A 16,423-nucleotide genomic window follows, 5' to 3' on the forward strand; every position below is an offset into this window, starting at 1 on the left:
CCGGCCCAGGCAATACTACAGTAAATTAGATATCGGTAAATGAAGCTATAGTATAGAGTTAGGAAGCAAGCCTGATGAACCAAACCATTAATCTTTCTGATGATAACAACAGATTTCATCACTTTGCTGCAGACAAATTGAATAGGATCTTTCAAGGATAACTTTTCATCAACTAGAACAGAGGAATCTAGTGTATGTGAATTGTTCAATTTTATTCCCACCAATTGAGATTCTGGCTCTTTTTTTAACAATATTTAAAAATGTCTTATTCTCACGAGTGAATGCAAAAAAGGTAGATTTGTTAACATTTAAAGAGAATTTGTTTATCTGGAACCATTCAGAAAAGGTGTTCATGACTGAGTTGGCTTCATTAATTGGTGAATAGAAATATTGTGTGATAAAATCAAATTGGTATCATCAGCAAAGAGAATGGGAGGTACGGTAGAAGACACAGCAGCTAGGTCATTGATATAGATCAGGAATATCGAAGGTCCAATTATTGAACCCTGTGGTACGCCGCAGGATATCTTGGCCCTGGTAGATACACAGCCGTTTGAATGAACAAATTGTGCTCTAGCATTAACATAACTACAAAGCATGCGGAAAGTATTCAGACCCCTTGACTTTTTCCACATTTTGTTACATTACAGCCTTATTCTAAAATGCATTAAATATCTACACACAATACCCAATAATGCCAAAGCAAAACCAGGTCGCTATACATTTTTGCTAATGTATAAAAAATAAAAACTGAAATATCACATTTACATAAGTATTTAGACCCTTTACTCAGTACTTTGTTGAAGCACCTTTGGCAGCGATTACAGCCCAGTCTTCTTGGATATGACGCTATAAGCTTGGCACACCTGTATTTGGAGAGTTTCTTTTCCATTCTTCTCTGTAGATCCTCGAAAGCTGTCAGGTTGAATGGGGAGAGTTGCTGCACACCTATTTTCAAGTATCTCCAGAGATGTTTGATTGGGTTCGGGCTCTGGCTGGGCACCTCAAGGACATTCAGAGACTTGTCCCGAAGCCACTCCTGCATTGTCTTGGCTGGGTACTTAAGATCGTTGTCCTGTTGGAAGGCCCCAGTCTGAGGTCCTGAGCGCTCTGGAGCAGGTTTTCATCAAGGATCTCTGTGGCTACTTTGAAGAATCTTAAATATATATATATTTTTTTTATTTGTTTAACACTTTTTTGGTTACTACATGATTCCATATGTGTTATTTCATAGTGTTGATGTCTTCACTATTATTCTACAATGTAGAAAATAGTAAAAATAAAGAAAAACCCTTGAATGAGTAGGTGTGTCCAAACTTTTGACAGGTACTGTGTACTCATGAAAAACGTAATAATGCAATTTAGAAAGTCATATTTCATGATCAACGGTGTCAAACGATTTGGATAAATCTAAAAAGATGTCAAGAGCGTATTCATTGTTGTTATGGGCTGTACAGATTTTATCCACAAATTGCAAAAGGGCCATATCTGTGGAGTAGTTTTTACAAAAACCATATTGGTGCTCAATACAGTGTTGAATTAAATATTTGAACATTTTCTTATATACCAATTTTTCTAGGATTTAAAAAAACATGGTAGTCCAGATATTGGGAGATAATTTGTAAAAGTTATTGGATCTTCAGATTTATAGCTGCGGATAACTTTGGCAATTTTCTAATCTTTAGGAACAACACCAGATTTGGTGAAGATATACTTTTGAGGTTCAGTAATCAAGACACTGATTTCACCAAAGGAGGCACCAAACTCATCATGACCTGCTACTGATATCTTTAAGTTACCAATTACCTCCATTACATCAGGAGGATCAAACTGAAGCAGAGAAGGGAAATGTCCCTTAAATGTAATCCAAGGGATTTCCATCAGTTTTTTTAATTTATTTGACAGAGATGAACCCACATTCACAAAAAAGTTATTCACTTGACATGAAATAACATCAGGATCACTATAGATCGTATTTCCAACAATAAATTAAGATGGGATAGCTGTAGATGCATTTTTCTTATTCAACAGTTGATTGATGATTTTCCAAGATGACTTTATATTATTTTAGGACTCTTGGAATTTGTTAGTAAAATATATTTTTGGGGGATATCCGAAGTATGTGAGTGAATTTGTTCTTATACATTTTGTAATTTGCAGAATTCAGGAGAAACTTTTTATACAACTTGTTTTTTTTTACTGAGTATTTTTTTTTTGACTGGTTGTAAACCAAGGTTTCCAGAACCCTTCTGTTGCTCTCTTACCTAAGGGAAAGCAGTGGTGAAATACAGAGTTGAAAGATGTGAGAAAAGTCAGGTAAGCAGATTCTACATTGGCCTGATTATAAACATGAAATATCAATCAATCTTAAAGTGCTCACAATTACTTGTGTTAAATATTTTACATTTAATGTTATTAATCATTCCCGTCTGTTCATTTCCAGCTGCCAAAGAGAAGTGGAAAATTGGAAAGTGGTCAGAAATGTCAGTATAAAGTATACCTGTATTAGCAACATTATTCAAATAATTTGTAAAAATACGATCAATAAAAATGAAAATGAACTGTTCACTCTTGTGGGATCATAGATGAGGGGATACAGATAGCTGAAATCAGATGCAGTGAGTGGTTCACACTTTTAAATACATTTATAGTTAATCACTCAATATAAAACACATTTATCTTCAATATTCATCAAATCCAAGGTTGACACAAGGATATCAATGAAACAAACTACCAATGTCAGAATCGGGTGGCCTCTTTACACGTTGTTAAATTGCTTAACATTATAGTCATCAGAAGTCATAGACTTATTTCTGGTAATATTCAGGACATTTTTGTCAGGATCAACCCAATCATTATATTTATTGTTCGCTTCATTAATATCTAATGGGTTAAAGACCATGTTATCAGGGTTGATATCCTGCCCAACTAAGAGAGATACACAGTCGGAATCATCCAGATCATACAGAGAGTGGAATGGAAACATAGAAGTGTATGCCTCACATGTCCAATACAACCATACATTTGTGTTAGTTTTATCAATAGAGGTGCACTTCCTATGGAATGCACATGGACACAGTCCACATAACACCACTGAAGACTTCAGAGGGTTGTGACATTAAGAGCAATGTCTGTTTTTGGTCATGAGGTTAGATGAAACACATGAACAAAGTAGAGTAAATACGTGTATGAATACATCACCAAATCATACAGTATTCGAGTGAGAACAAAACCTCCATTACCACTAGATGGCAGACATGGAATATAAAGATATCTCCTCTTGGTGAACAGACAATTGAGCCCCACAGTGGATGAGTCATAATACCCAATAAACCTAGCGGTCAAACATGGAAATGGTTCCAATTGTTTTTCCACCATTCATTTGATCCATCGTGGATTTTGGAAACACTTCAAATAAGGGTTGTGTTTCGTGTAGACGTACCCTGGCGTGATGTTTTGATAACCATGTAAATCTCTCTCGGACAAGGTGACTTTCATCAATATATTCAGCTCTATTTACTCTCAGATTCGAAAAAAGCTAATTAGCATCAAAGTCGACATCATACAAGACTACAAATCCCTGCAAACTCCTGCACATCATCTCTAGCTGACACCAGCACAAAATATAAAACAGCATATTGTGATTGTGATGGATGAGTTACAAATGGACAAATGTAATGCGTAAGGTAGGTTTTATTTTAAATACTAGATCAACTCCAGCAGAATGAGAAACACATTAACTCAAAACAAGGAAGCCATCTCTAAACACAGCTATATCAACACCCTTCTTGTCAATTGAACAGGTCCATGTTGCTGCTGTCATTTGTGAGCAGCACATTTACCACTGCATTCGGACTGATCCCCAGAAAAGCAGGAGGACAGCACTACGTAGACAGGAGAAAAGGGTAGCAAAACAGTACACCACAAAACTTTTAAACATGTTACTGAGTCTAGATGTTATCAAATCAGAAGAACAACAAGTGAAGAAAGCAGCATGGGGAAAATGGGTGAAGGTAGGCTGCGTTTGTAGAGATAAGATGGAAAGTTCCAAAGTGTCCAAAGTTGAGGGACCATGGAGCATAAAAGGCATAGTGTGGAATAAGGGGTAGCTAGGGAGAAGGTTGATCATGGAATAAAGATACAAATGGGGCCATTGGAGACCTGGAATGCTTGCTCTCAAAGTGCTGCTTGAATGTCTTCGGGTCTGCCTCTATAAAGGTCAAGTACAAAATGGAGGAAGTTAACAATCTGCGGCTTAGATTGAATTCAAAGTTGACACAAATGATTAACTAAGCAATACGATACAACAAACTACTACACATGAAAGACTGTCCCACACAGGCCAGTACAATAGTCTACACATGGAGAGGAACCTAAAAGGTACATACAGTACCAAACAATCCTACTCACCTGACAAACAGGGCAGGTGTGGTCCAGGGCTGCCTTGGATGCAGTCTTCTGGTTCGCAGCTGCTCCCTTCTTTTTAGCAGCCGCCGCCATGGCATCAGTCAACAAGTTCAACTTCAACTTGAGAGTGGAGCATGCACTATATATAAACCTGGAATAGTGTTCCAGGTTGAAACAGCTAACCTAGTTGAGAGGTGATAAGACTCAGGCACACCCATTGGTTCTGGAATAGAGAAGGTGCAAATAAGGTTTGCAATTTGGCATCAATAACATGACAGTAATTCTACCTCAAAAACAAACGGGTGAATACCAATTCATTTAAAACCCACCATAGCAGGTAGGACTAAATAAGGTTACATAACCTTGCCTACTAGCTATACTAATGATCTGCTGTCCAGAGGGTAACAGCTAACATATCAATGTTTTCCTGCAGTAATGTAAGCACATGGTTGACTCGAGAAGATGCTAATCAGTCCATCTCTGAAACCTGTCAAAAAAGCCAGACTTAAATAATACAGATAACTAGGATACACATCGGTAGTAGGCTACCCACCCCTCACCCATAGACACAAACAAACATTATCAAGAACGCCTAGCCCTAGCTTCATCATCTAAGTTAGCTAGTTAGTTAACTAGATAGCTAGACTGTTGGTTTATAAAAGCCAAAGAAAGCTAAACTCGTTTTTATGAATTTCTCATGCATTTAAAATGGCTAGACAATCTGCAGCCATCTAGCCAGGCTAATGTTGCTAACTAGCTGACCATGATCTAGCTAGCTAGATAACATGCATTTTCAATGTCAAACTTGCCCAAGACAGTTAACAGAATTGTCAATTTAAACAACTTTAGCCAATTTATTAAATTACAAAATGTAGCTCACATAAGATAGTTAATCCAGAGATTCTTACCTTTGCCTCGATTTGGCAGTCTTGTCCAGATCATCATGGCCCTGGTGAGTGACGTGAAGCTTGAGACAGACATTTGTAATTCTGTATGATAGCTACATTAGCAGCTAATTAGCATTACATTTCTGAGGGGTAAATAGAGGTGAATATACTGATAAAAGTCACCTTGTCCGTGAGAGATTTACATGGTTATCAAAACATCTGGCCGAGATAAGCCTACTTGAAACAACCCTTATTTGAAGTGTTTCCAAAATCCACGATGGATAAAATGAATGGTGGAAAAACAATCGGAACCATTTCTGTTTGACCGCTAGGTTTATTGGGTATGACTCATACTGTGGTAGACTATATATAGCAAGTATTATATTTAGCGTAGCATGTATGAATAAGGAGGATGGATTATAGTTCAGCGAGAATGAAGAAACCTGTGGTCTTCCACCATCACCTCAAGGATAGATTGTTAGAGCATGGGATACTCAACATCAAAAGGCTCCAGCTGTCAAACTGTCGAAAAAGTGTTGGACATTATCCAACAGCTCACGTGGATCCTAAAACGTGTCAACATGACCCCATTCTCTTCATATACACAAAGACTGTCATACAGTGTCTGCTGAACACACCAGGTGTCCGCTTGTATTACTGTAACAAATGAGACATGGTCTCTGTGCACCTTTGTTCACAGTTCTCTTTTCAGCCAGAAGATAGCCATGTGACTCAATCTACAAGAACACAAAGAACTTACCTTTGTCATTGAAGAAAGAATGAATGAACCCTATAAACCACCATGAAGATACAACACCATGGTGACAACATTGACACAATATTAGAATAACCATGGCCCTAGCCCCACCTTGCCAGCTGTCGTTACAGACACAGCTTTTCTCCCCAGTGAGGTCACAGTAGCCATGGTCGGGGCTGCCACAGTTGTTCCTGCAGTAGGGGATGTCACAGGCCTCGCCCTTCCAGTACTTATCACACTCACAGTACACCCGGCTGGCGATGGAGTTCCCTGTGCTGCACTTCCCATGGCCTGAGCAGTTATTGGGGCACGAGTTGACCCTGCAGACACAGAAAAGAGAGATGGGAGGAATGGGGATGTACATTTGGAAAGGTCATCATTGTAATAATTGACGAAAGACAAATAGCTGACAGAATGATTGATTAACAGAGGTGATTGACATCCATTGAAGCACTATTTTTCTGCGAGCAGAACAGATAGAGTGAGATACAGAGGAATCAAGAGAGAGTTAGAGAGAAGTGCGAAAGAGATACAGACAAAATAATTGAGAAAAAGGGAAGGTACAGTAGACAGAGAGACAGAAGTCAAGGATTCAGGATAATGCATGGGCTTTTCAGCAATAGGGAGACGATAATGTTTAGGGCTGTGACAGCAGCGTTGCTATGGCAACACCTTTATGGCCACATGGTGTATGTCTGTGCTGGAGGCCTTGAGGCTGAGCTAGACTCTAGTCTGCTGCTTTGTGAAGCAACCCAATGAATACTTTTTCAGAATCACACACACACACACACACACACACACACACACACACACACACACACACACACACACACACACACACACACACACACACACACACACACACACACACACACACACACACACACACACACACACACACACACACACACGCCTCTCGTATGTCAATGGGTGCTATCTCCTTAGCTGTAATGGTGTTCCCCAGCTACTCCTGTGACAGACATTGTAGACCCTAGAGAGGGTGGGATGTGGTCTGAGGTTGTATGTGTACAGGAATATATAGAGAGGAAAGACAATTTAATGGGGACATGGCTCTTAGCCATCCCACTGTCTGCTACTGAGTCAGAAACTTCCCCAATGGTGATGTACTGTAGAGGTGAGGACTTTGTAAATGTAAAGTGTGTGTATTGGCTGGGGCCACTCACGAGTAGGAGATGTGGAATCCAGTCAGGTTGTAGGCAGCGTCACTGAAGAAGTGCAACAGTGCGTATCCAGAGGTGGCTACCACTTCCGGAACAGTCTCGTTCCCTCTCGTTTCCGGGACAACGAGACCGCTGTGGGAGAAGAAGAAAAATACATTAATGATGGAGTATTCACACATGGTATTCACACACACACACACACACACACACACACACACACACACACACACACACACACACACACACACACACACACACACACACACACACACACACACACACACACACACACACACACACACACAAATGCATACTAAGCTCCAAAAGCATGCTGGGTAAATGATCACCCAGTCACCCTTGACTGCTGAGCTGGGATTGCTGTCACCATGACAACCCCCCTTCCCTCGCTACATCATTGGGAGAAAGTGATTCCTTTCTCTCCTTGGGATCGATCCCTCTATCGCATGGAGGATCAGGCTCAGGCCTGAACAGCACAGCACACACAGTACACACAGCAAAGCCACATCAAGGTTATAGGAGAGGGTGGAGAAATCCACTCTAATCTGTTTTCCAGCAGTCAGACAGAGTCCCCACTGGGAGGACCACACCCAGGCTCCTAGGCGCAACACAAAGACCACACAGCCAATAGTGATGGACCAGGGGAGAGTCGATGGTGAAGGACCCCCAGTGGAAGGAATTAGATTGTGGACCTATTGTTCAAAGGGAAGGGGGAGAGAGGGTGGCTAAGTGGGTGGAGAACATTGCTTCTAAAGACTGGAGAGGAGGAACACCTAAAAGCTAAATGTAGAATATTAATCAATTGATTCATGGATAACACCCACTCGTTACCTACAGTATATTGCAGAGAGAGAACAATTCCTCTTCAGCTAGCCAGTATTCTGAATCCCTTCTGTGGGTGTTGCAGTATGTGTAGATTCTACAATCCTCTGTATTATTTAGCTGCATGTGTTCTACACAAATTAGGCTTTGGAGGTATACAGTATTTGGTGTTCATGCATGCACAGTGACCCGATCTACATAGAGTATGATGACACACCTGAATACTGCGACCAGAGGTGCATAGATGGAGTCTCCGTCATAGACGTACGTGTGGTCCCAGCTACATTCCGTGGCAAAATGGTTGAAGCGCAACCTGAGCACAGCGTTTGGGCTGGAGGACAGAACATAGAACATGGTTTAAAACGGGCTGCAGAGGTAACTAGAACTTCACAACTGCCCACATCTGACCAGGATTCTTTACATTAGACAAAGAATTTAACACTAAGACCACTGAACAATGACATTAATCAGTCTAAGAATGAATTCATACTGTACGGAATGTAGAGAAAAGGGGGTATGAATAGCGATAGGAGGGAGGAGGAAAGAGAGAAAGAGCTACTTACTAGCCCTCGATCAGCCAGGTGCACTTGGTCTTGTACTTGTAGTTGATTGGTCCATCGGTGAGGGAACCCGATGGCTCTGTTAACCTAGCAAAGAGTGAAAAGCAGCAATTACTAAGTGGAGAGAGGGGTGGATAGATGGATAGATAGTCACAGTTGGGTCACTATTTAAAAAGAAGATGGAGAATAAGCTATAGGATGACAAATGCCAGAGGTACAGCCGACTAGCAATAGCTAACACTAACTATCCCCTATTCCCTCAGTCACTAGAGGGTATAGGCTTAATTCAAACTCCAAATAGGTGAGAATGAAGAAATGTCGTCCCATTTGCAACATGGACTGTCCCAATTAGGCCTACTATTAAAGCGCTCTGTTATTATACTCCTTTCCCTCTGCACAACAATCATACACTACACCTTATACATCATGAATAAGAAAGCTGGCCAGCATATCAAATCTATTATATGAGGTCAATAAACATCACCAGGAAAACACCTGCATCTCTTGGCTGAGTAGGAACACATAATAGAATGGCACTCAGCATGGTGAGAGACGGAGAGGGAGACACATTTGTCAGCCGTGGGTTTGCCTGCTGCATTTTATGTGCAAAGAAATGAAAAACCTGTTTGTCGTATGAGCCCATCAATGTGGTGCAGCTACAGTACATTTCATGTGAGTAAGTGTCGTCTAAGGTGTGTGTTTGAGAGTCTGTTTGTGCGTTGGCGTTCTCTACATGTGATCACATTTGAGGGCCTTCCTCATTTCAAATGGGGAATCTAGGGACAGATATGGGTCTGCTTTAAGGAGTCCTTAACTGAACAACAATCCCAACAACCATCTCAAGCAATTACACTGAAACCAGGGCCATCATTTTCTGTAAACAAATCTGTGCACAAGATGCAATTTGAAGCGTGGTAAATTTACTGTTGAAGAAAAAGCCCCTTTATAATAAAGCCATAATAACATGTGATGTGGCATAGGCTACAGTTGAGCAGAGGCTTTCTAGGATTTACACACATGGATAGTTTTTTTTTGCTTTTAAAAATGCATTTCATGCAATTCTACACAATTTACATGATAGAAGAGATTGGCAGAATTTATTTTTAATACCACACAAATTACTAAAATATTTATATAGGTTACAGTAGGCTACTAAATACAATTTCCAGTGGGAGACTGACTCACCTAATGATGAAGCCATAGGATACTACTCACGGTGAGGGCCGATGCGTGTGTCTTGGCAATAGCCTATCTCAAGATGAGCTACTTTGAAAAACAGTGCTGCCGTTTGCAAAAAATTGTTTTTTTTTGTTGAGAAAAACAAATCTATTGGTTGTACAGACAGATATGTCTTCTCTTTTCAACAGCTGGCATTTTCTTTCCAAACTGTACGTTTTTCCCGTAAATGTATGTTGACAGCCACAACCAACCTTACAGTTTTATTATAATCGATAGATTATAGTTCCTATTCAAGTCATTGCCATTGCTATAGTACCCATAGAGTTTACTAGTCCAATGGCCAGGGTAAGAGGTTCCAAAACCCTTCTATGGATTATGTCTATGTCCACAATACAAAAAGCTGTATATTTGGCTGCATGCTGGACAAATTGCGACCTTCCCGAATGTAGGCAACAGGTAACTACCAAAATAAAGGAAAAACGTGAGTAAATGAGGGATACAAATAACATGTTATGCTGTGGGGTGCATTTTCCGGGCATGGTTTCGGTCCACTTGTAGAATCTATGCCAAGGTGCATTGAAGCTGTTCTGGCAGATTGTGGTGGCACAACACCCTTTTAAGATACTTCATGTTGGTGTTTCCTTTACTTGGGCAGATACCTGATACATCTTAATGCACAGTTATTTTTATAAACTACTGATCATTTGTGGATACATTTTTCTTTCTTTATTTTTATTTCACCTTCATTTAACCAGGCAGGCTAGTTGAGAACAAGTTATCATTTACAACTGCGACTTGGCCAAGATAAAGCAAAGCAGTTCGACACATACAACAACACAGAGTTACACATGGAATAAACAAACATACAGTCAATAATACAGTAGAAAAAAAGTATATATACAGTGTGTGCAAATGAGGTAAGATAAGGCAATAAAATAGGCCGTAGTGACGAGGTAATTACGATATAGCAACTAAACACTGGAGTGATATCTGTGCAGAAGATGAATGTGCAAGTAGAGATACTGGGGTGCAAAGGAGCAAAATAAATCAATAAATACAGTATGGAGATGAGGTAGTTGGATGGACTATTTACAGATGGGCTATACAGGTGCAATGATCTGTGAGCTGCTCTGGCAGCTGGTGTTTGAGGTTAGTGAGGGAGATAATATTCTCCATCTTCAGCGATTTTTTTCAGTTCGTTCAAGTCATTGGCAGCAGAGAACTGTAAGGAAAGGCGGCCAAGTAAGAATTGGCTTTGTGGGTGACCAGTGAAATATACCTGCTGGAGCGCATGATGTGGGTGGGTGCTGCAATGGTAACCAGTGAACTGAGATAAGGCGGGGATTTACCTAGCAAAGACTTGTAGATGACCTGGAGTCAGTGGGTTTGGCGACGAGTATGAAATTAAGATCTCTGGTGTATTTTGAACATTAAGAGCGGGCTCCTGGGGTCGATATTGAATTTTAAATAATATATTTTGCCTCTTGGGCCCCCTGACTCGCATAATTGACCAGTCACATTTATTTATTATGCAGTTTATTTGTATATTTTTATGAATTAGTTACCCAATCAAGGCAGGACCCCCTAGTTACCCACGTGTTCCCACTACCTCCTCTCCTCCCCCATCTGACGATTAGAAGAACGGCTGCAGGCACAAGCAGGCTGTCTACACTCATTAAGAGCCGGCTCCTGAATCCTCCTGTGGTTGGCAGTTGCATTAAAAAAAATATATTTCATATATAATATACAGTGCATTCGGACAGTACTCAGGCTTTTTCCACATTTTGGATTACATTTTTCCCCCGCCTCATCAAACTACACACAATACCACATAATGACAAAGCAAAAAAAAACGTTTTTTAAATTTCTTGTTCTTGCAAATGTATAAAAAATAAACAAATGAAATATCACATTTGCATAAGTATTCGAACCCTTTACTTAGTACTTTGTTGAAGAACCTTTGGCAGCGATTACAGCCTCAAGTCTTCTTCGGTAGGACACTACAAGCTTGGCACACCTGTATTTGGGGAGTTTCTCCCATTCTTCTCTGCAGATCCTCTCAAGATCTGTCAGGTTGGATGGGTAGCGTCGCTGCGCAACTGTTTTCAGGTCTTTCAGAGATGTTCGATCGGGTTCAAGTGTGGGCTCTGGCTGGGCCACTCAAGGACATTCAGAGACTTGTCCCAAAGCCAATCCTGCATTGTCTTGGCTGTGTACTAAGGGTTCTAGTCCTGTTGGAATGTCAGCCTTCGCCCCAGTCTGAGGTCCTGAGCACTCTAGAGCAGGTTTTCATCAAGGATCTCTCTGTAATTTGCTCCATTCATCTTTCCCTCTACCCTGACTAGTCTCCCAGTCCCTGCCGCTGAAAAACACCATGCTTCACCGTAGGGATGATGCCAGGTTTCCTCCAGATGTGATGCTTGGCATTCAGGCCAAAGAGTTCAATCTTGGTTTCATCAGACCAGAGAATCTTGTTTCTCATGGTCAGAGTCTTTTAGGTGCCTTTCAGAAAACTCCAAGTGGGCTGTCAGGTGCCTTTTACTGAGGAGTGGTTTCAATCTGGCCACTCTACCTACTGTGGGACCTTATTTCGACAGGTGTGTGCCTTTGCAAATCATGCCCAATCAATTGAATTTAACACAGATGGACTCCAATAGAAACATCTTGTTGTAGAAACATCTCAAGGATGATCAGTGGAAACAGGATGCACCTGAGCTCAATTTCAAGTCTCATAGCATAGGGTCTGAATACTTATGTAAATAAGGTATTTCTGTTTTTTATTTGTAACACATTTGTATAACAAATGTATAACAACCTGTTTTCGCTTTGTTATTATGGGGTATCGTGTGTAGATTGATGAGGAAAAAACATGTAATTAATACATTTTAGAATAAGGCTGTAACGTAACAAAATGTGGAAAAGTCATGGGTCAGAATACTTTCCAAATGCACTGTATACTGTATATATATATAAATATATACACACATACAGTTGAAGTTGGAAGTTTACATACACTTAGGTTGGAGTCATTAAAACTAGTTTTTCAACCACTCCACAAATTTCTTGTTAACAAACTATAGTTTTGGCAAGTAGGTTAGGATTTTGTGCATGGCACAAGTAATTTCTCCAACAATTGTTTACAGACAGATTATTTCACTTATAATTCACCATATCACAATTCCAGTGGGTCACAAGTTTACGGTGCCTTTAAACAGCTTGGAAAATTCCAGAAAATGATTTCATGGCTTTAGAAGCTTCTGATAGGCTAAATTACATAATTTGAGTCAGGCCTTGAAATACATCCACAGGTACACCTCCAATGTACCTGTGGATGTATTTCAAGGCCTACCTTTAAACTCAGCGCCACTTTGCTTGACATCATGGGAAAATCAAAAGAAATCACTCAAAATTTGTGGAGCTCCACAAGTCTGGTTCATCCTTGGAAGCAATTTCCAAACACCTGAAGGTACCATGTTCATATGTACAAACAATAGTATGCAAGTATAAACACCATGGGACCACGCAGCCGTCATACCACTCAGGAAGGAGGCGCGTTCTGTCTCCTAGAGATGAACGTACTTTGGTGCGAAAAGTGCAAATCAATCCCAGAACAACAGCAAAGGACCTTGTGAAGATGCTAGAGGAAACAGGTACAAAAGAATCTATATCCACAGTAAAACGAGTCCTATATCGACATAACCTGAAAGGCCGCTCAGCAAGGAAGAAGCCACTGCTCCAAAACCACCATAAAAAAGCCAGACTATAGTATGCAACTGCACATGGGGATAAAGATCGTACTTTTTGGAGAAATGTCCTCTGTTCTGATGAAGCAAAAATAGAACTGTTTGGTCATAATGACCATCTTTATGGTTGGAGGAAAAAGGGGGACGCTTGCAAGCTGAAGAACACCATCCCAACCGTGAAGCACGAAGGTGGCAGCATCATGTTGTGGAGGTGCTTTGCTGCAGGAGGGACTGGTACATTTCACAAAATAGATGGCATCATGGGGAAGGAAAATGATTTGGATATATTGAAGCAACATCTCAAGACATCAGTCAGGAAGTTAAAGGTTGGTCGAAAATGGGTCTTCCAAATGGACAATCAATCAATCAAATGTATTTATAAAGCCCTTCTTACATCAGCTGATTTCACAAAGTGCTGTACAGAAACCCAGCCTAAATGACCCCAAGCATACTTCCAAAGTTGTGGCAAAATGGCTTAACCTCTATGGGCTAGGTGGGACGCTTTACGAATTCGTCCCACCTACGTAACAGCCACTGGCAGCCTGTGGCGCGATTTTCAAAACCTTAAAAATCCTATTACTTCAATTTCTCAAACATATGACTATTTTACAGCTATTTAAAGACAAGACTCTCGTTAATCTAACCACACTGTCCGATTTCAAAAAGGCTTTACAACGAAAGCAAAACATTAGATTATGTCAGCAGAGTACCAAGCCCGAAATAATCAGACACCCATTTTTCAAGCCAGCATATAATGTCACCAAAACCCAGAAGACAGCTAAATGCAGCACTCACCTTTGATGATCTTCATCAGATGACAACCCTAGGACATTATGTTATACAATACATGCATGTTTTGTTCAATCAAGTTCATATTTATATCAAAAACCAGCTTTTTACATTAGCATGTGACGTTCAGAACTAGCATACCCCCCGCAAACTTCCGGGGAATTCGCTAACATTTTACTAAATTACTCACGATAAACGTTCACAAAAAGCATAACAATTATTTTAAGAATTATAGATACAGACCTCCTCTATGCACTCGATATGTCCGATTTTAAAATAGCTTTTTGGTGAAAGCACATTTTGCAATATTCTAAGTACATAGCCCAGGCATCACGGGCTCGCTATTTAGACACCCGGCAAGTTTAGCACTCACCATAATCATATTTACTATTATAAAAGTTTGATTACCTTTTGTTGTCTTCGTCAGAATGCACACCCAGGACTGCTACTTCAATAACAAATGTTGGTTTGGTCCAAAATAATCCATCGTTATATCCGAATAGCGGCGTTTTGTTCGTGCGTTCCAGACACTATCCGAAATAGTAAAGAAGTGTCGCGCGCATGGCGCAATTCGTGACAATAAAATTCTAAATATTCCATTACCGTACTTCGAAGCATGTCAACCGCTGTTTAAAATCAATTTTTACGACATTTTTCTCGTAGAAAAGCGATAATATTCCGACAGGGAATCTCCTTTTCGGCAAACAGAGGAAAAAATCCCAAAGGCGGGGGCGGTCGGGTCACGCGCCTAAGCCCAGTGTCCCTTGATCGGCCACTTGAGAAAGGCGATAATGTGTTTCAGCCTGGGGCTGGAATGACGACATTCTGTTTTTTCCTGGGCTCTGAGCGCCTATGGACGACGTGGGAAGTGTCACGTTAGAGCAGAGATCCTTAGTAAATGATAGAGATGGAAAAGAAGTTCAAGAAATGGTCAGACAGGCCACTTCCTGTAAAGGAATCTCTCAGGTTTTGACCTGCCATTTGAGTTCTGTTATACTCACAGACACCATTCAAACAGTTTTAGAAAATTTAGGGTGTTTTCTATCCATATGTAATAAGTATATGCATATTCTAGTTACTGGGTAGGATTGGTAACCAGATTAAATCGGGTATGTTTTTTATCCAGCCGTGTCAATACTGCCCCCTAGCCCTAACAGGTTAAGGACAACAAAGTCAAGGTATTGAAGTGGCCATCACAAAGCCCTGAGCTCAATCCTATAGAACATTTGTGGGCAGAACTGAAAAATCTTGTGCGAGCAAGGAGGCCTACAAACCTGACTCAGTTACACCAGCTCTGTCAGGAGGAATGGGCCAAAATTCACCCAACTTATTGTGGGAAGCTTGTGGAAGGCTACCTGAAACGTTTGACCCAAGTTAAACAATTTAAAGGCAATGCTACCAAATACTAATTGAGTGTATGTAAACTTCTGACCCACTGAGAATGTGATGAAACGAAATAAATCATTCTCTCTACTATTATTCTGACATTTCACATTCTTAAAATAAAGTGGTGATCCTAACTGACCTAAGACAGGGAATTTTTACTAGGATTAAATGTCAGGAATTGTGAAAAACTGCATTTAAATGTATTTAGCTAAGGTGTATGTAAACTTCCGACTTTAACTGTACAAACATACATACATGCATACATATATTTTAAATGTTGCTTCCTCTTGGACCCCCCACGGGCCTGGGCCCAGGGACTTCAGCCCTGGTAAGCCCCTGCATTAATCCATCCCTGACTGAAACCACAAGAGAAAATACAAGAGTGTTATAGAAAATCATTAGCTTTCACATTCAGAAAGCATCTACCCTGTTTAACGGACATTACCTCCATCTTCAGCCACACATCCCTATAGAGACTATTAGAGAATGCTATTTTCAGGTCACCCTGATATAATGGGACAAAATAGAAGACTATTGAAGGAGAGCCAGGAGCGGATGTCTTCAGGACATTGACATGTCCCCAGTATTTGACATAGCATTCTCACTGCTGGGAACCTGGGACACTGTGGTCACACTGGCACCTAGCAACATCACTCCCTGGCATCAGCCTAGAACACAAACCCTCCAACTACAC

The 16,423-nt window shown here is 40.5% G+C and overlaps 1 protein-coding gene across 1 annotated transcript in view; it reads right to left on the reverse strand.

Annotated features, from left to right (window-relative positions):
- The window catches only part of LOC106607945 (attractin-like protein 1), a 358,398-nt gene that overhangs the window by 285,867 nt on the left and 56,108 nt on the right, over positions 1–16,423 (reverse strand). Inside the window, exons 2-5 of the mRNA XM_014205458.3 lie at positions 8,636–8,719; positions 8,290–8,403; positions 7,236–7,364; positions 6,163–6,371 (exon numbers count right to left, since the gene is read on the reverse strand). Of these exons, the coding sequence (XP_014060933.1) occupies positions 6,163–6,371; positions 7,236–7,364; positions 8,290–8,403; positions 8,636–8,719 (536 nt within the window). The remainder of the gene's footprint in view (positions 1–6,162; positions 6,372–7,235; positions 7,365–8,289; positions 8,404–8,635; positions 8,720–16,423) is intronic.

This window comes from Salmo salar, chromosome 01 (assembly GCF_965601325.2).
Source record: "Salmo salar chromosome 01, fSalSal1, whole genome shotgun sequence".
Lineage (NCBI taxonomy): Eukaryota > Metazoa > Chordata > Actinopteri > Salmoniformes > Salmonidae > Salmo > Salmo salar.